The sequence below is a fragment of the Pomacea canaliculata genome, linkage group LG5 (genome assembly GCF_003073045.1).
Source record: "Pomacea canaliculata isolate SZHN2017 linkage group LG5, ASM307304v1, whole genome shotgun sequence".
In the NCBI taxonomy this organism is placed as follows: Eukaryota; Metazoa; Mollusca; class Gastropoda; order Architaenioglossa; family Ampullariidae; genus Pomacea; species Pomacea canaliculata.
Genome location: NC_037594.1, coordinates 10,487,766 through 10,511,704, shown reverse-complemented (window position 1 = coordinate 10,511,704; position 23,939 = coordinate 10,487,766). Strand labels below are relative to the sequence as shown.

The window sequence follows — 23,939 nt, the reverse complement described above, 5'->3', positions numbered from 1 at the left end:
AAATAAGAGATTTTTATAAACTACCCAATTTAATATGAAAATGAGGGGGAAAAAGACCAAACAACCCTAAATAATATATAATGTATTCACTACTGTTAAATGATTTAATGAACTTGCATATGTTTTTGTTGGGAATTCTGAGATGAATTCCATTCTGGTGTCATCACCACACTGTAACAAGATGCTAGTATATCTAGAGAAAAAAAAAATCTTGAAATCAAACTCTATCAATGTCATGTATTTCTGTTCAAACACTTTGAATCAGATTTATATTCAAAGCCTCATTATTCTGTAAATTTCTTATAAAAGGATTTGAGAAAATATTCACATTTGTTGATGGCACTAAACTTATATTTTTAACTAGTATATTAAAAAAGAAAATTATTTTGTGACATCTTTCTCAGGCAGACAGCATAAAGCTCACTGACTGTTTGTTACCACAGGTATGGCAGCTTTCTGATTAACGTCATCGCAAGAACAAAGAATATCTTTAAATTAACTGTCTTTCTGAATGGAATAAATATTACTGAAAATACATCTAATGATGGAAAACAGAGCGGGATAATTACATCTCTCCAAACAATTAATGACAGCATCCACTTTCTTTTAATGTTTAGATATTAATTAGATTAAACATCATATATTAATATCTAATTCTTCAGAAACCCCTATTTTTTAATAAAAAACATTTAAACTTGTGTACAATATTATCTAAGTCCATTTGGTAATCTATTTATTAAAAGAAAATTAAGTGTTCAGACATCTTTAGTAAGAAAATACTTAAAATGCAAGAATTATCTCATGATGTTACAATTTGATCAATAAATATGTGCAAGGTATCACCTTTCGTCTGGTGTTTGATAGGTGATACTGAGGGTTCCATTCATTGGATCTCCAGAGAATTTTTCTGTGTTTATGTCACCTAGGTCAAAGGAGTCAGGATTCGGAGGATTTGTCATCTGACAAACCTGTGTGCATGCATTCACAGAAACACACATGCATGCACACACACACACACCCATCCCACACACGTATAGTTAGTAGGCAAAATTTCATTTACATGTGTGTGTCGTATAACATAATACACCCACATATACACATGCACATACAAGCATGTTTTAGCACAGTATGGCAGGAAACTGATAAATTTACAGCTGAGAACATTCATGACATGAAAAAAAAAAAATTATAAGAAATCAATAAAACATTATGTATAAGTCTTTAACAGCAATTTAAAATGTCACTTATTTTTACGTTGTTGAGAAAATTTTCTTTTTGTTTCCTAATTTCAAACTTTTCAAAAGTGAACTGATCATATCAGAGTTTAGTATCTATAAAATGCTAGTGTTTTAAGACCACCCACCTAAAATTGTTGGGGTTTTTAAGCCCCTCCTTCTTTTAGGAACATTTTGAGAGGTTTTCATGAGTTGCAAAAAATACACACATGTACATGTGTTAATATCATCTTAATTTTTTATGTAAAAAAACTACTTTATTAATGTTGTGTTTTAAGATTGTAAATCTGTTTCACTGATGTTTAATAACCACTAATGACAACATATCAATTTTCATAGCTGATTTATTAAAAAATGTCTTATGCTATGAGATGTCTGGCATAAACTCTCAATTTTTCATACTTTCAATGCCTAATTATTTACCCTATAAGCAGCATTTCCCATCACATTTAACTGTTGAAAGAATCTGATGAGAGAGAGAAAACGTGCCTATAGGTGTCTGAAAGCATGCACAATTTGGCATTGAAACCAGGAAAAGGTAAAAAATAAAGATCATAATAACATCTGACCATTGCTTTGCACTATTTTGTGTTAAATGTCAATAAGACAATTTTTTTTGTCAGGGGGAACTAAAACCCCTAACAATATCAAGTCTGAATACTTCCACCAATTTCATATGAAAATTTCTCAAATTTTATGGATTAGAAACCCAGGTACACAGTCCACATTTGATTTTAAAAGCTTACAGGACATCCCCTAAACTTTAGCTCACTTTTCTCTGCAAGCCTCTGGGTTGAGATGCCAGTACTTTAACTGCTGGGCTATGTGCTTCCCCAACATTTGATATACACAGCTATGATTAATAAAAATTCACCAAAAACAGCTCCTAGTGCATGCTTTAGTATTATTGTGTGGCTTGCAGTGTTTCAACAGTTGAAAATTAAGTATACTATATAAATCTGGTAACTGATAAATTATTCACAGAAAAGTCATGTCACTGTTTTGGTGAATCATAGGAATATTTTGTCACTATTGCTGTTTGTTTTAGGCACTGACATAAAGGAAAGCACTGTCATTATTTAATATTTATACAGGTAGTCCTCGACTTACGACGGTGATCCGTTCTTAACGCGGCGTCGTAAACCGAATTTCGACGTAAGTCGGATCATACGTTCATACAGTACTGTACCATAATAACAGTATAGTACTGCAAACACTTAGCCTATCCAAACACTTATCCTAACACAGCAACCTACATAATTATCAATAAACATAAGTACAGTAAAATATTGTGCAGTACACTACGCTTTGTTATCACTGTCGCTTTCATAGGAGCAGATCCTGTCACATGTTCAACGATGCGATCTTTATCCTTGATAATCGTAGCGACAGTCGAACGACTAGGTCCTATAATGACCTGCCAATTTCTGTTGCTGCTTCCCCCTTCTCAGATTGCCTTATGATATCCACTTTCACCTCCATGGTGATGGCCTTCCTTTTCTTTGATGCACTGTTATCAGATGAGTCGACCTTTCGCTAAACCCCGTAAGTCGGAATGAGCGTCGTAACCACGAAACGACGTAACTCGAGACCGTCGTAACCCGAGGACTACAGGTAGTCCTCGACTTACGACGTTGATCCGTTCTTACGCAGCGTCGTAAACCGAATTTTGACGTAAGTCGGATCATACGTTCTTACAGTACTGTACCATAATAACAGTACAGTACTGCAAACACTTAGCCTATCCAAACACCTATCCTAACACAGTACCCTACATAATTATCAATAAACATAAGTACAGTAAAATATTGTGCAGACCTGCCAGTTTCTGTTGCTGTTTCCCCCTTCTCAGATGGCCTTATGACTTCCGCAGCACGTGGAATGAGGCGCACGTACAGTTCGACTTACAACGCTAAACCTCGTAAGTTGGAAAGAGCGTCGTATAAAGCGTTGTAACCACAAAACGATGTAACTCAAGACCGTTGTAACCCGAGGACTACCTGTATATGCCTTTGAAGTTTTATTAGTAAATTATAACGTGTTCTAAGAATCCATATCTGTGAAGTCAACTGTACTTTCCGTACTGTTCTAATTTGTTTTTTTGTTTTTTTAAGGTAAGTTTTTTTGTTTTGGTTTTTACAAAAACTTGTGTTTGTGTTTATTTTAATAAATAATGCATTTTATTAATGTTTACAAAATTCACTCTTTTAATGAGAAGGCTGGATAATGGAACAATAGAATCTACAGTCATGAAGTTTTGGAGTCTCTTTATAATCTATCAGTACATGTGGCCTTAAGACAAATTTTCCTATCTCAACTTGTGCAGATATTATGAGAAGTATCCACAAAAGTTGCTTTTAAACTTTTAACTCACTTTTAAATAAATAGGAGCTCTGACATCATACCCAGTTGTTGTTATCCATCAATGTATGTTATTGATTGCTACCAATTATGAAGTTATCTAACTGCATTCTCTTTATCAGTTACTATGATGCTCATAAGAAGCAGCATTTCATGAAATCTAGTATTTTATCTTATTATTTTATAGCATACTAAATGAATGATCACAATATACTGCACTATTGTAAATTGGGTTTAGTGTCATTTGTCGTGCACTCCACAATAACCTGGAAAATCTTGTACTCTAGTCTCATTAAAGCAATAAAAGAAAAATTGTTCTTACAGCCACATTGATGGAAGATGAAGGGTTTTACAGTAATTTGAGATGTCAAGGCTGGCAAGGCATATAGTAAAACATCTGATGTTTGTCACTCTTAGGGTCCAGAACGGCAAACCTGTTTTGGTTAAAAAAAAAAAAAAGTCTCAATCATCATGTCGACATCCATCATAATGATCATAAGGCTATATGACATTATTTTACCAACTGATTTATAACATAGCAATTAAAGTTTTGGAAACATGCACAGTCCTGTAAATAAAATTTAAAAAACTGTTCACAGCCTTTCCTAACTCGTGCTAGGAATCACATTTATATTCCCATCAAAATCATTTCTATGCTAAAATAGTTCTTATTTTATGGATATTAGGACTTGAAACCTCACATCTATTAAATATGCAAAATCGTTACACAAATCTTGATAGCACATTTCTTAAAATCCTAAATAAAATAAGCAATAAAGACATGGGTTGAGACACTGTTTCCAATCCATCAAACAGGCAATTGTTTCTTAATGGCGATGTTCAATTTCTTTTGCTAGACGCGCAATACACACATACTGATGCACGTACAGACGTTTGAATACGTTCACTCAAGTGCGCACCCCATCCACACACACGCCATCAAAGAGGTGCGAAGAATTGATAAGCAGCGACAATAGCATGTAATGATAGTTTTACGATTATATGCGATGACAAGATACACCTCCACAAATCAAGAGTACTTAAAATTATCTTTCAACACAAAGTTGATAAAGCTGCAAAACACTGCAGCGTACAACACTGTCACGGGACATGTGTCATATGACTAGATCACACTTGTAGAATGAAGTAAATCTGCATGCCTCGGATTTGTGCCATCCAAAAGTTGAGTTAAATCCACCGTAAAAGATCCTGCTTTACATTTACAGGTATCAAATCTCAGACAGACCTCTGCCATTGTTGGCATAACAGTCATAATTACTGTAAGTACCACGGTATTAGTAATAAGACAAACGTTCCTTCATCCTGTGTTTCTCTTGCTTGCGCTCTTCTACCAGGAAAAACAATGTTTGGTGATGCTAAACTCTGATTGGCTGTTACCACAAACTTGTATTATTGGATTGCTTGCAGACGATTTTTTGAAACGAGGCAGGTGTGTAAAGAGCTTCTGGTTTGCGAGGGGAGAAATTTGCAAAAAGCGAAGCGTTGGTCTCGGCAGACAGACAGCAGTCCACCTATACACGCCAGTGATTTTATATGTACTGTTGACGCAAACGAGAGTTACTTGTTATAACCTCATCACCTGTGCGTAACATGCACCAGCTGGAAACACGACCGGCCAAATCAACATGGTTGTACGAGAACACGAGACTGTCTAGTTTTCTCCACACGACAACACTCACTTCCATATGTTTGGCTTTTTTAACGCTCAGTCTGTATCGTCAGCACAACAATGAAAAGTGTTGAAATTGTAGAGTTTGTAACAGAAAGTTACCTCAATATTTTCATCATCATTGAGACGTGGCTTACACAGCAAGGTGACGAGAGAGTGTGTCGATCTAACTACAGTTACTGTCTAAAGTCGTTCCCTATAGTCCTACACTTGGGGCGGCATCTACAAATCATTAATTGCCAAGTATACCCGTTTGTTATTACTGTTTTATTGTTCCCACATAGGTCTTTTGAACGTGTACAAGTCTCTTTTTCGGCTCCCTGTTGCTCCAAAAAGTGCTTACAAACTGATCTGCTGCACTTCTGGCCACGCCACACCGTTTTCTGCACGTGCTACCCATCCGTTCTCGCATCTAGTACAAACAGTGGTCTTATTTTTTTGCTGGCTCCTGCCCTGATCGTCTCTTCCCTTACTTCCCAACTAGATAACTCGACTCATCTGACGACCGTCTCCTTACTCTTCCTGTCACCAGAACAGCATATGGCCACAGGATTTTTAGTTACTGTGCAGCGAAACAATGGAACTCTCTCCCTTTATCTTCCACCTACCCGCTATTGAATCCTTCAAATATGCAATAAAAACGTACCTCTTCCTTAAACATTACTCCTATAACACGTCCTTTTTCACACTTTTCCTCTTACTGCTGCTGCCCTGCTCAATCTGTCCTTGTTATTTGCATTTTCTGTATTTTTGTTTTTTTCTCATCATCAGTACTGCTGTTTCTTCTTTTGTAGTTCATATGTAGTTTGTTTGTCTTTCCCAAGTTGTACTTTTTGAAGAGAAAGATTTACGTTCTGGGGTATGGGAGGGAATTGGTGTTTCACTCTAAGCCAGCACCTAAGGCTATATGACAACAAAGCAGCCGGCAATGTAAACAGATGCCACATGCAGAGGAAGAACAGTGTGCCTGAGATGAGATCTCAACCCAGGATCCAATCCTCACTGTACTGGTATGCTGATTCATCCAGGGGTCAAATTTACAATGTTGCTGACTAGAAACTGTATGGTATGAAGTGGGCTCATCACATTTTCTCCGTTCTCTGACATTGACAACGGGAAACATAATGTAACTAGTACTTTATGTTTTACTATCTTTCATCTGTGACATAATACTGATTGCATAGTCCCACTTCATAAATTTGACTCCAAAAGTCATTCACCTCTAGGTTCTCTTATACAAACATGCCCACAAAGCTTGCTTTCAACTTCTACAAAAACAAAGAGCACTCAACACAACCAATGTCAAGTAGTAGTTCTTTAGCAACTACACATTTTTAGAATTACAATTTCAAATTACAACAAATTTGGTAAGATTTTCATCATGCAAAACTGTACTTGCAACAATAATTTATTTTAAAGTGTATATATATATACAGAGAGTGGGAGACACACACAGAAAGAAAACAGGCAAAATCAGAATAAAAAGTTTTCAATAGCTTCAATACCATACTGATGGCAAAGTCAAGGATGAATCATAATAATACTTTCACAAAGATTGGCATGATTATTTTAAAACATCATTTTGTTAACTTCAAAACAATTATAGTACACTCATGTTTTTAAAAAAAAGTCCTTACAACTAATGATATGAAAAAAATGTGTGCAAGTCTATCCATATGATAACAAAAATAAGTGAAATTTTATAATTCACTTCCCCACACAAAATTTAAATAAAATATAAATATAAACTCAAAAAGAAGGTATGCTTAGACCAAAACATACTACCAAATAAACAGCCACAGAGACAATGACATAGCATAAAGGTATAGGTGCAAGGTCTCACAGTCAAGGTGAGGTGGAAAAAGGTTAGAACATGGGACTGGGAATTGTTTTAAATAAATTTTGGGGACCATGTAAATCTGAAGGCACTTTTCATCTCATACACATGTTGACATACTAAGAAGTATGGAGTATGCAAGGACAGTAGAGAGATTGTTAGGAAGAACCCTTATTATATAACAGTGACAAGGAATTTCTTTTAAAAAGTGGATCAGAAAAAAAGGTAGATTACTTATTTAATAAAAGTGCTACATTCCTAATTACCTACTTCAGAAGGACCAGCAAGTAATTTACATATAACCATCATCATTAAAAACAATGACCATCTTGTGTGTGTCAGACTGATATTAATATGTACGGTGTAACTCACAGGGTCTAATTTTTGGTTTAGTTTGCTTCAATTATATGATCAAAAGAAACTAAATTAAAACTGAATAAGCTATGCTGTACATTGCATCTTGATAAATTGAGCCCTAAAAGGTGTTTATTGCAAATATTTTCTTCAATAATAATTCTATTTCTAAACCACCCCCCCCCCCAAAAAAAAAAGCTTAAAAGTTTATACAACTAAACTTCACACTTATCCTTGCCAATGATTACTGGATATATGTCTAAAAATCTGAACCCAGCTCATAAGCAAGGATCTTAGCTCGAGCCACCATTTGTTCACATGCTGTGCGCTGGCTGGACACAACCACACGAAAGTCTGCTACTTCCTTTTGGATCTATTGGTAACAAGAAACATGTATTTATAGTAAAAATATATAAATTACACACTTTTACATCTACTACAAATAATATATTAAGTCATGTGGGTACAAAATCTGCTGTAAGACAAGACTTGCAACAATTACTACAACTAGAATAAGAAAACATCAGAGCTGGAGAAAATCCCTCAAGAATCATTTCATATAACATACTAAAGTTGCCAGTGACATGCCAACTCACCCTGATGCAAAACATTTTTAGACTTTTTTTTTAAAAAAAGGAGTGAACTCACTGAGGCAAGTTCCATAAACACTTCTTTCCTATCAGCATCTGACAGATCCTTGCCATTTAGCCATGATGCTAAGTGCTCCTGATGTCGCTCAAGCTCCCTGTAGTAGATGAAATACACTTCTAGTCACAGCAGAAATGGCAGGGAAATGAAGCAAGAAATTTACACTTCAGTGATCATCATTAAAACCCCTTTCATTCAAAAGCCTTGGTCACAGGACCAGGATCACATTCAGTACTACTACTGGCTAAATACTAAAAATCATCAAAGCTTAATTATATCTAGAAATGAGTGTTGCAGAGGCCTTAATAAAGTTTGCTACATTCTTTTGGTACCCTGCCTAAATGTAATACTCTTATAAGCATTAATATTTTTTTAACAGGGTTCCCAGGGATCAGGGATGGTGCCAAAAAAGGACCTTAAAAGGACCTTTCATGCATTTGTAAGGACCTAAGTGACAGTCATCAATGCTTAAGTTTTTCTCTTGTGTGGTCGGAAAGATGTATTATTTATGAATCTCTTCTCTATGTTCTCAAATACATGCTAGTAATAAATAATCAAAGAGTTAATTTATGCCTGTCTGCCATATTTAGATTAGATAACTTAAAAAGTGTCCTTAGCGCGCTGATAACATACACCGTTAATGTTCGAAAGCATTCTTTGGTGTAATACAAAAGTCAGTTCACGTGTCTCTCTCTCGCACACACACTCTAACGGAGAGAGAGAGAAATAGAGCTATGCACAGTAGTACTAGAAGATCAAAGTTCAAGAAAGAGTAAGTTCTAAAGACCTTTGAAAAAAGAGTGTTTTTTGCGAATACAGAAGGGCAACTAGTGTTGTACAGATGTGTAGACCAAACATGCGGCAAAAAATCGTCGGTATTTTGCGCCAAAGTCGACTCCGGAAATAAATTTGTGGTAATATTTTATCGATAAAAGGACTTAAAAGGGTCATAGAGAAAATGTAAGGACCTGTGTGAGAATTTGAAAGGACCGCATGGCAAATAAAAGGACTTAAAAGGCCTTTCGGCAAAAATTCAATATAAAAGGACTTAAAAGGACCTTGCAAGGACCTGGGAACCCTGTTTTAAGTAAATAGATAGGCTCATACAGCAGCCTCTCCCTTGGTTACTTATTTCCTGCACTCACCGAAGTTTCTTTTTCTGCTGTTTGAACTTTCGAAGGTGATCCCGAATCTGACAAAGCTCATCAGTAATATTTAGTGTGCAACTGGCAAAAGTGACAGCACTTTTTCCACTTGCTGTGTGTGATGGAGAATCTTCTGTGTCACCATCCCTACCTCTTGCCGTAAAAATGCCTGGCAGTTTTTGTGGTTCTTTCTCAAAAGGTCCATTTACTTGAGCATCCTTAATACAATTCCTGTTGTCCCAATCCCTGTGCTCCGCACAGCTGGAAGAGCTAGATGGGAAAATTAGTGCTAAAGAAGAGTTGCTTGCAACCGGTTCTACTCCCTTTGTCACCTGATCTGCTTCAGGTGTTTTTAGAAACTCCAAAGGAAAGGATGTGCCATCTTTCTTTTTTAAGAAATCTTCAGGTTTCATAAGGACCTCTCTGGAGAAACCTGCTGCGTCAGGTGATGTTAGCAATGAACTAGCATTAACCTTTGCAGGAGAAGTGTCGTCTGTTCTATGCAGAAGATTCCCACACAATATGTCTTCGTCTGAAGACATCCAACCAAAGGCTGTTCTGGCACTGATGCTGATGTCTTCAGCTAACTGCCTGTTTGAGTCCTCTGCATGTAAAAAGGATGACTGACTACGAGAATCTCTGCATGGCTGTGATTGTGGAGTGTTGGTGGAAATGGTGTCAGCTGGCTGCTGTGAAGCACTGTCCTCTAAACTGTTCTTGGGATGTTGATTTATCTTGTACTCCACATCCTTTTCTGTAATGTTGGTATGAAACTGGGGCTCACCATCGTCTAAACTTGTCCTTTGGGTGTTTAGGAAAAAATACAATGACAAAGAAGCATATTAGAGAAATAACTTTTGACCAATGTTAAGCATGAACAAATACAAAGAAAATTTTTTATAACTCGCCTGAAGCCAATATTGAAACAAGCTATACACAAGCTATATGTAAAGGCATTATCTAACTTTAGTGGTTTAATTGCAACAAGATATATACAATATGAAAGAAATGTGGCTAATAATGAATTATGTTAACTATTATTTATAGGCTAAGACATGCACCAGCAACTCTTCTATGGTGCCCATGCCATTATTTCATCACTGAAATTGTAGACAGCAATCCAGGTAACCAAACATTTGGTCAAACACAACAAAATGAAAAGAATGCCTCTTTCTCTTGCCAGAAACTTACAATTCCCTAATGCTGGTCAATAGCCCTGCTTTCTTCAATGACTCCACCAGGAAAGTAGGCCGACGAGGTTTAGGCCTTACTCGCACAGGTATGGCTTCTGTCTTGTAGCTATCATAAAAATGCTTCCATGGTCAAACTGGCAAAGATATTCCTTAAAGCAATTGTATGCTAGTGATAAATTATTAGAATTAGAACATTGGCAAGCGAATCAAGCTTGAGACAGAGTGAGTGCAGCATCTGCTGGCTTTCACAGAGAAATGTGAAATGTAGAATGCTCTTTCCGTCTCATAAACATCTCTAAGAAGTTCTCAGTGAATGCCACATAAGAAGTTACCACAATATGTAAACGACACCTGCAAGCAGCAATCTCCTGCATGCATGTGGCTTTGTAGACAGGAAAAGAACAGTCATAAAAACATTAAACTGCATGGGCACACACTGATGTAAGATTGCAAACATATGATGCTAAATGCAGCAATGAATGTGTACATTTTTTACATGGCTTGGTACATTATCAGTCATCATCATTATCATGATGTAATAATTATACTAACACTCTAACTGGTGCTGATATGTCACAAGTTCCTGGAACCTTTATCAGCTGACTTGGTGATATCGCCATTGATTTTGGGTGTGATAAATCTTCAAACAAGCTCCTATCTGCTGCAGTGGTGCAGTCCATTCTCGGCTTTGAGGATTGATAGCTTACACCTCGTGGTGAGGCAGTGAAAACAGAAAGCGGAACAGCAGAGGAAAAATGAGCTTTTCTAGACTCGTGCTTCTGCTGTAGCTGCCTACGCAGAGAGGCCTGTTTTGCTGCCCACAGCTTCCAGCGTATGGCAAAGTGATGCACTCTTTGGAAAAGATTGGATGCACTCTAGTGTAAAGAAAAGAACACACAGACACAAAATATTTTATCTGGGAACACAGAAATATAAGTCTTAAATCAGAATAAAGATACATTCTAGCTGAAATGCAAAAAAGAAAAAATATTATCAAATGATGGGAGAAAAAGCAAGATACTGAATACCTAGGAGAAGATCTTTAGGAGATAAAGTCTCTATGCATTATTATATCACTAATTACAGATATAAATAATAAACCTATGCAAATATTACTTGGACTTGCTGCTGTGATGCAAAGCGAGCTCTCATATCAGCCATTGCTCCAGCCACTCTCAACCACTGAGATGCACCATTTTGTAACAAACGCAACCTCCGCTTTTCCATGGCCATCACAAAACGCTGTTGCTTATGACAACATTTCTTTTTGTAGCTGTACCAGGCAATAAGCACCTGCAGAATAAAAAAAATTTCCACAAACATTTCATGGGGAAGAAATGGGTCACACAAGAGAAACCAAAAACTAAAGGAAAAAAATCTGATGGGGAATAAATCAAAATAAAGATTTAAGTTTGCATGTTCTTGTAATTATTGGGCACAGCAGCTAGAAAACTGGCTTGAAATTAAGCTCATCTGACAGTTCATACATCACTGAAAGCACTGAAACTGCATCAGCATAAGAAGTTAATGAAAGGAAAGGATGTCAGAAAAAGATCTACATGTCCAAATGTGATCACACAAATTTAATAAAATAGCCAACCTTTTTCTGCAGGACTAGGCTCCAGTGCCACAGAGCCAGATTATTCTTATGTTTTTCTTTTTCTGCAGAGTTCAGTTGGCGTCTCCACAGAAAAAAATACTTGGCTGTTATTCTCACAGAGAAAAATTTAATGCTTTGTTGACAAAGTAGCTGAAAACATAAAGATTAAGACATGTAAACTGATATTTCAAATCATAAACACTAAAATCTTAACAGCAGTATGCTTAAGGCTCATAATCTTAAATAATGGCAAGTGGAAAACGTGACTTAAACTAGTTGTATTACATCTCTACAATAAAATCCTACAAAGTTTTTACAGTGAAAGACACTGGACAGAGAACTATCAGTACTTACATGTTTTCTTATATTTTGAGAATGCCAGATTCGCCACTGACAAAATGTTGCCAACATCAGTTTACTGTTGTAGTGTACAATGGCATGTTTTGTCTTAACACCTTCAGTTATAGCTCTGTCTCGTGCTTGCAGCCAACATTTTAGATAGATGCGTAAGGTGCCTGCAGTGGAACAGATGCAACAATAATTGTCACCTAGTGGAGTAATAACAACATCCTAACTTCTTCACAAATGTTACATATTATTTCATTCAGCATATAGTTTCTAACTTAATAAAAAAAAAAAAAAAAAAAAAAAAAAAAAGACTGTGCATGTCTATGCTTCTATTTTTCTCTTCCACTGAATGGAAACCGGATAGTCCACACATTTAGTTAATAGGTTTAGGCAAAAATATGTTCATAAACTGATGTAGTTTGTAAAAACTGCAGTGTGCTCTGAAGTACAATTACAGGCGGTCCTCGGGTTAAGTCAGCCTCGAGTTAATGTTTCGTGGTTACGACACATCTCCCATTTACTGTATAAAGCCTTGTTTCCACTTAAGTGTTTTTGCATCGTAAAAGTCGTAACGCAAACTTCGTGTTTATTTTATTGCTGTTTATTATTCCTGTTTCATTTCATTATTAAACGTAATTTATATGTGTTTTTTGATAATTACTGTGTTCGGATAGGTGTTAGGATAAGATTTGCGTACAGTATGCACGTATGTTCCGACTTACAGCGATAAATCAGTTTACGACATGATGTAGGAACGGAATGTCGTAAGTCGAGGACCACCTGTACTAGTAAAATGTGATGATCTGCAGTGTATATACTCCCTAGCAAATGTATTCCCTAACTAGTGTATTATACAATTATATCATTATAAAAATTCTTCATCACAAGTTTATAATTTATTTTAAATTTGAATGCCATACACACTATTCTTACATGTTCTTAGACTCTTCTTGGCTTCTGAAACCATCTCTCGAGTCTGTGACTTTTTGTAGGCATGTATAGCTGCATATCTGTGCCATGTCTGCATAATCTGAAATGAATATTATTTATGCTGGTGGCCATGTCATTTCTTCCTAAATTATTTCCTAAGTAATTTACACATTGATTTTTACACACCTCCTTTATATACTATTATCATTTCTTAGAAAAACTTCCCTTGACATGTAGACTATAAGATTTGCAATAAACCATATGTTTACATATTAATACACTTCCAGTAATTTAAAAGCCTTGCAGCTGCCAAACTGTAGTTTTGTGAAAAAACAAGCAGTTACAGTGTCTTACAGTGTTCTAGGTGAAAGCTGACTATAAAGGTTATTTCCTGCTGGCTTACTTTTGTAAGAAGCTGACGGCTGAAATAGACAACTGCTTCTTGTTTATGTCGTCTGTCGCTTGAAAGAGTTTTGCTGTTCTCACGCCAAATAAAAAAACACCACCTAAAGTATACAAAAACATTCCCAAGTGATGAAATACATGGGCATAAATGTGATGTGTGAATGCATACATGTATGGGCATGCATGTATGGAAGTGTATGCATTTAGGAAGGGGACAAACTACTTTTCAGTGTTTAGAAACAAATTAGGTCCTCTTAATTTGTTCATATCCCCTTTTACATGTCTTTCTGTCAAAGTCTCTTTTTCTTCTTACAGTGCAAGCAGGTAATATTCAGTTGCCCCAGTAGAATCTTACAAATCTTTGTGCATTTCAGTTGCTTTTAAAAAGGTGTACAATATATCTTCACTAAAAATGGTGCATATGTCTCTGTAGCTATCTAGTCATTAAACATTTGTAAAACATTTGAATAGGAACATCCTGCCTTTTTGTGCTTGTCACAGTCAACAGCTATACTGCTTTTATGAAACAAAACTTGATTGTCTTCCCCAAATGTTAAAAAAATGTAAACTATTTAGTGCCAAAGAAATAAATCCAAAATTAGCATTCAAAACTACTTGACTAAAACTAAAAATTCACTTAATAAAACTAAATTAGCACTCCACACTTCATGACAAAAATCACATCTGACCTCAAAGTTTGAGCACATTTGGCTCTATACTTTGTTTCTGCAGAATCTTTGATCTTTTTAACTTGTTCCATGTATTTTCTCCATCCTGTCCATGCCATTCGGTGAAGTTTTTTATTGAAATGTTTCTCAGCTCGAATGTGTAGCACACGTTTTTCCTTTTGTAGTTTCACAAACTGGGTTGGAAATAATACATAAAATATGTCCCTCAAGTCCATGACATCAAAATAAAAAATATTATAAATGCATATCACGAGAATCTATTTAAAACATTAAAAATAATTTTTTACATATAATTCATAAGATTCTACCACAATAAAATGTTATAAGAACAAGTCCATTGTCTAGTTACATTTTTTAGAAAGTTTTGATAGGACCGCATAACACACACATTCTGTCTCTTTCTCACACACACGCACCCATGTACATATGCCAACATATACAAATAAATAATAATAACAGGATTTGTATAGTGCATTTCCTCACAGAAGAAAATTACAAAATCATTTAATACCTGCTTCAATGCAGCCATTCTTTCTTCAAAACTTTCAAGTAGTGATGTCTCACTGCCTTCACTTCATCTTTTTCCCTAATTAAACATTTAGCATTACCATTTGGAAAAAACATTTTAAAAGACAAAACACAGCACGATTATGTTTATCACATTTATTCTACTTACCCTTTTCTGAAATGGAATGTCATTTATTTTTAAAAATATAACAAATATCTGCATAGCTGGATTGGTTTTTGTTAACATGCACACCACAATGAGTTATTTCAAAAAGTTACAATTATCAGAGGTTTAATTAGTGTGAAAATTCCTAATTAGATGATGTATATCTGTTTAAAATTATGCACGCACTTAATGTCTTATAAGCATAAAGCAGTAAAATGTGTCATGTATTTATGTTCAAAACCACAAAACACCTGAACTAGATTGAATATGAATGTGCAAAAGCATGTTTAGGCATTTGAATAAATATATAAATGCATGTAAAAACCATGCATTGTTTATGTTTGAGAAAGTACACATACCTTTGAAATCTGAACAGCTACATGCAGACTTCAAAATAAAAACAATAAATGTGACTAACCCTTTCCTGATCTGTTGGACATGGTGATGCCAAGCCAGTAGATGGGAGAGACACAAGTTTCTTTTATAGTAGTTTTCTGCATCAGCCTGAAAAGATGCACAAATATTATATTTATTGTTATTGTGCACACAAACTCTGAAACTCCCTTCTTTTTTAAAATAGGTTACACTTTTATGATTATCCCAGGCTGCAACTTCTGATGCCATAGTATTGTTTTTATCTTGCCTAATTTTATTTGTTGAATTCTATTATAACTAAATGATACATTTACAGAAAATACAAATATTTACAATTAAGAGCAGTTTGATAGTCAGGGCTTACGTTTGCCAATGAATCTATCAGACCTTAAGGAACTTATGTAAAACTTTAGCTTTGAACAGTCATAGGGTAAATTGGATTCTCTATTAACTACAGAGAAACATCTACGTAGCAATAAATCTTCAACAGATGCATTGATTATAACTGAATTTGAGCTTATGTGAGCCAAGCAGCAATTTAAACAAAAAAACTACATTAGGCTGCTTTTGCAATGTGCCAGCAAATCGCAAGCTTGGAAATATTTGTATGCTCTTGATTATGTCAATAAGATGAGGACACCATATCTATCCTTCACTGAGTGGATGACAATATAAACAACATAAACATCCTTTGTGACATGCAAGCAGGACTCACCTCTTTGGTCTTTATTTGTGTGACAAAGGTGAAAGTTGTTTTCCAGTGTTGAAAATATGAATGCACCAGAACTTCTTCTCGGTGGAGAATGGCCTGTTCAAATCAAATGTTTAAAAACATAACTAATGATTATCTGGCTCAGGTTAACAGCAAACAGGATTAGAACTGGCATGCTGTCAAAACTGAAATTAAAGATTTAAGGAAAATGTGAAATTTCACTAACCATGCGCTCGAGGAGTCGGAAATCCATGCTGTCGGAGTAGGCCTGTTTCCATGTGCTGAACATACTACGTAACAGGCTCTCTCTTCACACACACACAAAATACATGGATTTACTTTTTATCTTGCAATATCCTTTAATAAGATATTCATAATCTAGTTTTCTTTATCCCCTTTGGATGCCCACAAAACCCCCAAAGAAGACCCTTTGATGCCTAACTTTTGGGTAAAAGACCGTAACATTACTTCACAAGATACTCCAATGATTATATTACCTGCGAAATGTCTCACATTCTTCTTTATTTTTATGTTGCTTCTTCATCATCTGTGCAAACACTCGCATACAGAAAAGGTAGTGAGGGGCAGTGTGAAGGTAGTAATATGTGTCTGCTCTAATGTACTGTGCCTGCAAACAAACCTTTTTCAAGTCAGTTTTTTAAAAAAAGCTATCTCTTCTACTAGAAACATTTGTTGTTAAGAAAGAAAAAAAGATGAAATAATGTCACACAAGTCAGTTAAAACTATACTTGACAAAAACTCTCAGCATCATAATCAGATTGCTGAGAATGAATTGTTGCAAGTGCTTACATAATGACTTTCAAGTACAATACACACCAATATCAGCTTTCTCCTTACTTTTTTTTAATTTACTTGAAACAATATCGGAAATGTTTGCAATTTTGTTACACCTACCTTTCGATGCAGGCGCCATTTCTTGTACATCAATAGCTGGTGAAAAGATTTGCGAAGTAACAAAAGTCTGAAATTGTCAAGTAAAAAGAATAATAAATAAATAAAAAGAACCCAGCAGACACTGTGAGACATTTCTTATGTGTAATATAAAAATACCAGCTAAAGGAACAAGGTGAATTTGTAAATGCATGTGTATTTTTCAAGAATTAAGAAGTGATAAAGTTATTGCTCCAGCACAGTAGCAGATCCAACCTGTAGTGTTTAGCAGCTTTTTGTGAATGATGTTGAAGGTGTTTCTCCTCCTGCCCATCAAAACGTTCCAGCCACACTTTGAAGGCTCTTTGCTGTGTCTGTAGGTAAAAACATTTGCTCAGATACTGAAACTAGTGCTCACACCTGCATTTCATCAGAGGACGGCAATATTGACAGGCTAAGTTGGTCTCTGATCATATTTCAGACAACTATGACAGCCCTCCTGTTTTTTATCATTCTTGGTTACTAACATGAAAGCAATCTGACAAAAAGATGTCTTTATTTTTCAATCAAATCACCTGCATTAATTCAGCTAATGCTCATGTTGTATAAGACAGATGGTTGACAACAAAATCAACTGCAACATATATACAATAATACTGTCATAAATTATTTAGTTAAAACAGTCTATGCTAATCACACACTTAAATTTTTCATAGGTGGAGATATTAGTGAGGTAAATGTCTGCATGTTGAAAACAAATCACCTTTCTTTGTTTCAGCTGGTCAGCCAAAGCTTGTCTCATCAATTTGATACGGTGTTGAACCACTGACAGACGAAATGCACTGAGACCTAGCCTCTGACACACAGAAAAAAATGAAGCTTAGAAGCAATTAAATTTCTCACTCTTCTAGAACACCAATCCAGATCAATAAAAGCACTGCATTAATCAGACATTGTTTCTGACAGTTACTAAAAACAGAAATGAAGGAACACTAGAATAGACAAAACAAGATACAGTCCATTAAAAATATAAATTGTAATTAAGTCTACATGAAACCAGAGTGTCTTTCTTCCAAATGATGAATATCTTCCAAAACAATCAACATATTTTAGTTTTTCCATAAAGGGTTTCCCTAACCCTAACCCTTCCAGGGAACTGTTTTGCACAGGTAGAACTAGAAAGAGGATTTAGTCCATATTTGTTAACATTCTTTCCCAAACAATCTGCATCTTAAATAAGCAAACCTCTCACCCCAAAATTTATTACAAGTTTGTTAATGTCATTTATTTACCAACACATTTAAGTCATTGGTTGTATGTCCAATAATGAACCAGACATCTGGTTTTGTCTTTTGGCAACAGACTTACCAAAAGGTGCTTTCTGTTATGATGTTCAGCTAGGGAAGTCAATGCTTTCTGTTGATAGATATCATCAATAACTGGTGTCTAAGTTAAGATCATAAAACCTTAATACATTTTATGTTTTTCTTTTCCCCTTGAAAATGATTTTCTGACAATAGTTCAAAAACAATAACTGGATAGGGTACAGAACATTTTTGAAGGCTAAATAATCTGGTGCTATGAATAAAAAGGAAGATAGTACATTAGTTTTTTCCCACAAAAAGGATACAAAGCTGCCATCGGCGAAAATAGTGTCGGATCTGGAAATGAACTGCTAATTTTTCATGCGACCCTCATGTTCAGCAACTGCTGAACACAGATGCCATCGATGAAACCAGTGTCTGAACATTTGTAGTTTTAGGGTAGCTTCATGAACGCGCACAGCATAGTCTGGAAACAGAATTACAGAATAAGACTGAACTGAAAGCAGTAGAATATTATTTCAAGGAAAAACTTAGAATGTGGTATAAAGACATGAGTTACATTTCTTTAAAATATTTCTATATAAGTGAAATGGAGTGATAAACATTGTTGAAACAGGGTACACTTCAAGTCATCAGTTAAAAATAATGAATGGTGGAAATTCTTTGAATGTCAAAATCAGTTTTTACTTTTCTGTTGTTTCTTGGCTTGTTGACACTGCCAGTACTGCATCCATGCATGTAGGCACTGACCAATGATGACAGTATTATAATATTGGGCAGCATTGACCATCTTTTGTTTCTCTTTCTTTCTCAAGTCCAGATGTACCTTCCATATATGCCAGTGCTTTTTTTGGATTAAAAAAGAAGGGGAAAAGAATATTATAAAAACTAAACTCATAATCTTAACTAGAAAAAGATCAAAATAGCTTCATGCATAATGACATAAACTGCAGAGGAGTATTATATAGAGGTTGTATCACACTGAGATATACTCATAGAAGTACAAAAATGCCCTACTTGTGCTTGTAGCCTGCATGCCCAAAACTGCAAGGCAGCCACACCCATTTCTGTATGGACTTCCAGTCTCTGCTTCTCATTACTCCACTGTTGCCATACCCATCTGTTAGCAGCAAATTTATTTTATTAATGCTACGGTTTAACTCTACTAGGGTTTAAACAAAGAATAAGTATCAGACAATCCTATACTAAAAATACTGGGGCTTAATATTCATTAATTAACTGAGCTTTTGACTCAGTCAATTAAAGACAAAAATTCTTGATGCATTAGTGTCTGCTTACTCATGCCTATTTTTCTGATCTGTTAAAAAATTACCTATTCTCAGAGACACCATCTATTTATTTTATATTTATCATCACTTCACACAAAGCATGTATGCATATGCACTATACAATTTAATCTGGTTAAAGTTATGTGAATTGAAAGAATAAACAACATATATTTAGCAACATTTAATTAAAAAAATTACCAAAGATGTGTCACAACAAACTCACCTCAAAGTGTGGTGAGTAAACACAGCATTGGCCTTTTGTTTAAGTATACATTTCCTCTTTCTCTCTTTCCAGTATTTGAGCCAAGACTGCAAGGTTGTGTGGCACAAGCGAGATTCATCTAAAGGATATACCATAAACATGTTTTCAGTAAATATATAGTTAACCATTCTTGAAAGTAAGACCAATAATGTACAGGCCATGAAATTCAAAGCATTTATTGTCAATGTAAGTATAGAAAACAGTGTTTACCAGCAACAAAACTGATAACACATCTTAGAGATTATGGAGTAACAGTTGCACAATAACAATATTTTACTGATCTTCACATAGAAATTTTACACCACTAGACCTCATCAATAATAAAAGCTACAGAAATATTACAATCACCCATCCACTCCTCAAGGCAACAAATGATAACTATTGAGTTACTCATCCACTCATCAGACAACAAATATCAGTCACTCATCAGACAGTAAGTTATACTATCAAGTAAAAACATAATACTGACTGCAATATAGATGCAATCAGACTTACAATGCTTATCTGCCTGGTCAGATTTAGCTTTCCTCACTGTCTGTAGTATGATGAAATCCTTCCAAGCACTGAACACCTTTTGCCACATCACATATCTGGGTGGGACAAAAATGAGCAATGCAAGACAAAATTTTTTGAACAATTGTAACCATCCTCACCTTTGATTTCTTAAATCTATAACGCATGATGGCGAAGACTCATCTTTGGGGGAAAAAAATCATGGTTAGCTGCACACTCATAAATTGATGTCTCCCACATGGACTTACCTATAATGACACTCAGCTCTCACCATCAGACGCCACTCTTGTCGGATCTCCCACCAAAATAGATGCCAAACAGCAAATGATTTGCGTACCAGTCCCAAGTTATAATGCCTCCTGAATTTGGACAGTTAAATTGGGAAAAATTTAAAAAAAAAAATTATTCCAGCAAATTTATTAAATGTGCACAAGTGAGACATTCCTTCATGACACTCAGTCTAAGCATTTCTGTTTCATTCATTTTATATTCAAATAAAAGATTACACTTACACTTTTCTTTTGCATTGAGGTCATGAGCTTGTCCCCAATTTTTTCATAAACAAAATGTATTTTTAAAAAACTTACCGTGCAGCTGAAGGTCTCACTCTGCCAAAGACATTGTAAAGCCACAGCTGCAGATACTTTCGTGCGATCCTCCTACAAGCAACAAGATATAAAAGACATGTACACCCAAAGAAACATGGACTGTTTCTAAAGTAAATGAAGTGAAAATATTAGGCTCTCAAGCCGAAAAAAACTTTTACTATTGTTACTGATAAACTGCTTCTGCTGTCTACATGACAAAGTTAGCACATTATTACTTTAACTACTGTACAACTATCATTTACATGCCTCGCAAAAATAAAAAAGAAGCATAAAGAACCTGGCTATTTGCTGGGATTCCATGCTATACAAGCATCTGATTATTATAAGAAGTGGCATGTTCTTACTTTTGTTGCTTCAGAAACAATGTCAATTATACACTCACTTACATGAATTTCAAATGAAGTTTTTGCTTATATTTACAGTACTTTCAAAAGAATATACTTTACATCAATAATATATGCACCAGTTACTAGTTTCTTTACAAGTTTATTGTCATTTCATACCTGTTACAACAGATTTTTGCAATGCAATATTTCATAAAGATAACAAACCTAATCCTTAGTTCTTTCACACGTCCTCCTCGATTCCATGTATAGTCTGGCCTGTATTTATAAATGTCAATATGCTGTCTCTGAACTGGTCTATCTGAAGGCTTGTTGGAGGTTTGTTGCTGGTGCCTTCGAAGACGAGCTCTTGACACTGGAATCTGTGATGCTGGAATTGGTAGTGCTCTTGACCATAGTAGACTGCTTTCTTCTAGTTGGCTGTATGTCAGTTCATGTAACAAATATAATTTTTATGCTCACCATCTAATACTCACAGTCTTTCATAACTGTGTTTGAAGCTTGTTTCTTCACAATATTTTAATGAGAATACTGATCACAAGAACTCTGAAATACTTATATATTCTATTAGTATTAAACATAAGAAAATGTTATTTCCCTTCTTTGGAAATAGTGACAATGACTACACAGTTGTGTCTCAAGCAAATGGTGAATGTCAACCATTTTCATTATATGGAAAGCAGTGTTATCGGCATATGCACAACGTAGATTATATAGGTGTAGCATAATATAGCATAGCTGCTTCATATTCAACTTTATATATCATTTATTTAAAAAAATCAGGGCAGAACATTACTTTAGATGGGGTCATGATGCCATAACACTTTTTACAAATCAGGAAAGGGGTCAAGATTTAGGGTGAGAGGGGTAGCGGCTGGTTTAGGGATTAGGATTTTCTGGTTTTGTCATGGTGTCCATAACAACCTACGCGAACCAAATTCAGGTAAAAAATTTCAAAAAGACCAAATCTGGAGACGCACAAGGTATTTAATGGCTGTGATTTACTGTGGGTGACAGAACCGTCACTGGGTAGCTGGGGCGTCATTTGGGCATCCTGTCGCCGTTTCAGACGTATTCGTTCGGCCTTGACAGCTAAAATAGATGAGAGTTCTGCCAAAACGCCTTCATTTTTCTTTGATTTATCTTGACTTGTTTCACCCACTGCAGGTTCATCTTCCGATCTCTCGTCTTTCATTTTGCCTCTGCTGGGATTACACTGTATCAGTGTGTACAAGTGTTGCACTCGACTGTAGCACGACACAAACAAGCACTCGAGATTTTTTTAAATAGTAGGCAGATCACAATATTCATCTTCATCGTGATAATGAAAATGTCTCACTTTCAATGTAAATGCACTATATTTCGTATCCCAATACAAGCAAAATGTAGTAAACAGTAATCCCTTATTCGTGATCAGACAAGTTGCTTAAACAGTCCGCCGTTTTCACAGACCATTCTAGAATGGAGATAAGTTGAACAGTTCTAGGATTGAACACTTTGGGTACATAGAGAAACTCGCGAGACGAATTTTTTTCAGTCTACTATTAAAACGAGGCTACTTGCTACAACGCTTCCGGTTTAGTCACCGTGGTTTTCCTTGGACGTAGATACTAGTTTGTGCTTCTATCATCACGACACGGACGAAGAAAAAAACAACCCACCAAAATAATTAAAAAAAAAAAAGCTTTAACGAAGACCGAACCTACATATTAGGCATATATATATATAGTGCCATGTACAGTTTTAGCAAGCTGCACCATAGCAAAATTGTTGAAGCGATCCCTCCGTTGAGATTTAAAAAGAAAGGTCTCAGACAAGATAATTATATCTACGAACATATCTTACACGCAAATCAGAATGAGGAGAAATGTTCATTCGTTCGTTTGTACATGAGAGTGTGTGCAGGCGCGCTTTAATTGTTGAAAACTAGTCAAATCGATCGTTTGTAGGATTCCCATCAAAGTGGCAGTAGTATATTTTTATGTATATTTTTATTTTCTCCGTTTGTTATGCACGGTGACTTCAGATGAAATATTACTACACTGAAGAAACTATACGACACTTATGTCTATCATGCACAACAGCTGCAGACAACTACACTGAAGAAACTTTGACATTTCTGTCTATCATGCACAACAGCTGCAGACAGCTACACTGAAGACACTTTGACATTTATGTCTATCATGCACAACAGCTGTAGACAACGTCGTATTTTTAAAAGATACAGAACACGCAAACACGTATATACGTCGCGCGCACACACACACGTCAGTACATGCACCCACGCCTACAGAGAGGTCGGATGAAGAGCAATTAAAGCGATTGAGTTGCGTGACGAATGGCTCAGTCCCCAAACCTCCCACTCGAAACTTTTTGTTCCCGTTGCTGAACATGAGCTGTTATAACATATGTCAGTCTAGGGAAAGGACATCAAGATCGAGTACAACGGTTTCACTATTTTACTACACCATGTACAGAGACAACATGCATGTACACAAATAGGTCAAAGTCA

The 23,939-nt window shown here is 35.6% G+C and overlaps 2 protein-coding genes and 1 long non-coding RNA gene across 3 annotated transcripts; all 3 read right to left on the bottom strand.

The window, feature by feature from the left end:
• Nucleotides 1–116: 116 nt before the first annotated feature.
• LOC112564472 lies at nucleotides 117–4,945 on the bottom strand. The gene is made up of 4 exons (XR_003099220.1): nucleotides 4,378–4,945; nucleotides 3,919–4,030; nucleotides 844–968; nucleotides 117–193 (listed from the first exon to the last, which is right to left on the bottom strand). It is a non-coding gene; the product is annotated as an uncharacterized LOC112564472 (long non-coding RNA).
• Nucleotides 4,946–6,586: 1,641 nt separating this feature from the next.
• On the bottom strand, nucleotides 6,587–15,612 carry LOC112564941 (protein SFI1 homolog). Its single transcript, XM_025240113.1, has 13 exons — nucleotides 15,527–15,612; nucleotides 14,947–15,021; nucleotides 14,436–14,608; nucleotides 13,745–13,847; nucleotides 13,345–13,441; nucleotides 12,418–12,578; nucleotides 12,064–12,213; nucleotides 11,580–11,756; nucleotides 11,016–11,338; nucleotides 10,462–10,569; nucleotides 9,271–10,071; nucleotides 8,126–8,222; nucleotides 6,587–7,850 (listed from the first exon to the last, which is right to left on the bottom strand). The coding sequence occupies exons 2-13, from the start codon at nucleotides 14,962–14,964 to the stop codon at nucleotides 7,737–7,739; spliced, it is 2,322 nt and encodes a 773-aa protein (XP_025095898.1). The 5' UTR covers nucleotides 14,965–15,021; nucleotides 15,527–15,612; the 3' UTR covers nucleotides 6,587–7,736.
• Nucleotides 15,613–17,871: 2,259 nt separating this feature from the next.
• Nucleotides 17,872–22,893, bottom strand: LOC112564942 (protein SFI1 homolog). Its single transcript, XM_025240114.1, has 11 exons — nucleotides 22,408–22,893; nucleotides 21,635–21,847; nucleotides 21,063–21,134; nucleotides 20,724–20,834; nucleotides 20,458–20,552; nucleotides 19,924–20,041; nucleotides 19,429–19,531; nucleotides 19,099–19,255; nucleotides 18,717–18,877; nucleotides 18,455–18,525; nucleotides 17,872–17,942 (listed from the first exon to the last, which is right to left on the bottom strand). The coding sequence occupies exons 1-9, from the start codon at nucleotides 22,620–22,622 to the stop codon at nucleotides 18,762–18,764; spliced, it is 1,200 nt and encodes a 399-aa protein (XP_025095899.1). The 5' UTR covers nucleotides 22,623–22,893; the 3' UTR covers nucleotides 17,872–17,942; nucleotides 18,455–18,525; nucleotides 18,717–18,761.
• Nucleotides 22,894–23,939: the final 1,046 nt, after the last annotated feature.

What these genes read in the sequence shown, in the direction of transcription:
- LOC112564941 (XM_025240113.1), bottom strand. An exon ending in CATCACAGCAGCAAGTCCAA is followed by an intron (nt 11,339 to 11,579) that starts GTAATATTTGCA and finishes TCTTTACACTAG; the next exon opens with AGTGCATCCAATCTTTTCCA. An exon ending in CAGCAGAAAAAGAAACTTCG is followed by an intron (nt 8,223 to 9,270) that starts GTGAGTGCAGGA and finishes CATCTACTACAG; the next exon opens with GGAGCTTGAGCGACATCAGG.
- LOC112564942 (XM_025240114.1), bottom strand. Translation starts at nt 22,622, where the DNA reads ATGAAAGACGAGAGATCGGAAGATGAACCTGCAGTGGGTGAAACAAGT. An exon ending in AGAGCTGAGTGTCATTATAG is followed by an intron (nt 20,553 to 20,723) that starts GTAAGTCCATGT and finishes TGTCCCACCCAG; the next exon opens with ATATGTGATGTGGCAAAAGG. An exon ending in CATGCAGGCTACAAGCACAA is followed by an intron (nt 19,256 to 19,428) that starts GTAGGGCATTTT and finishes ATCCAAAAAAAG; the next exon opens with CACTGGCATATATGGAAGGT.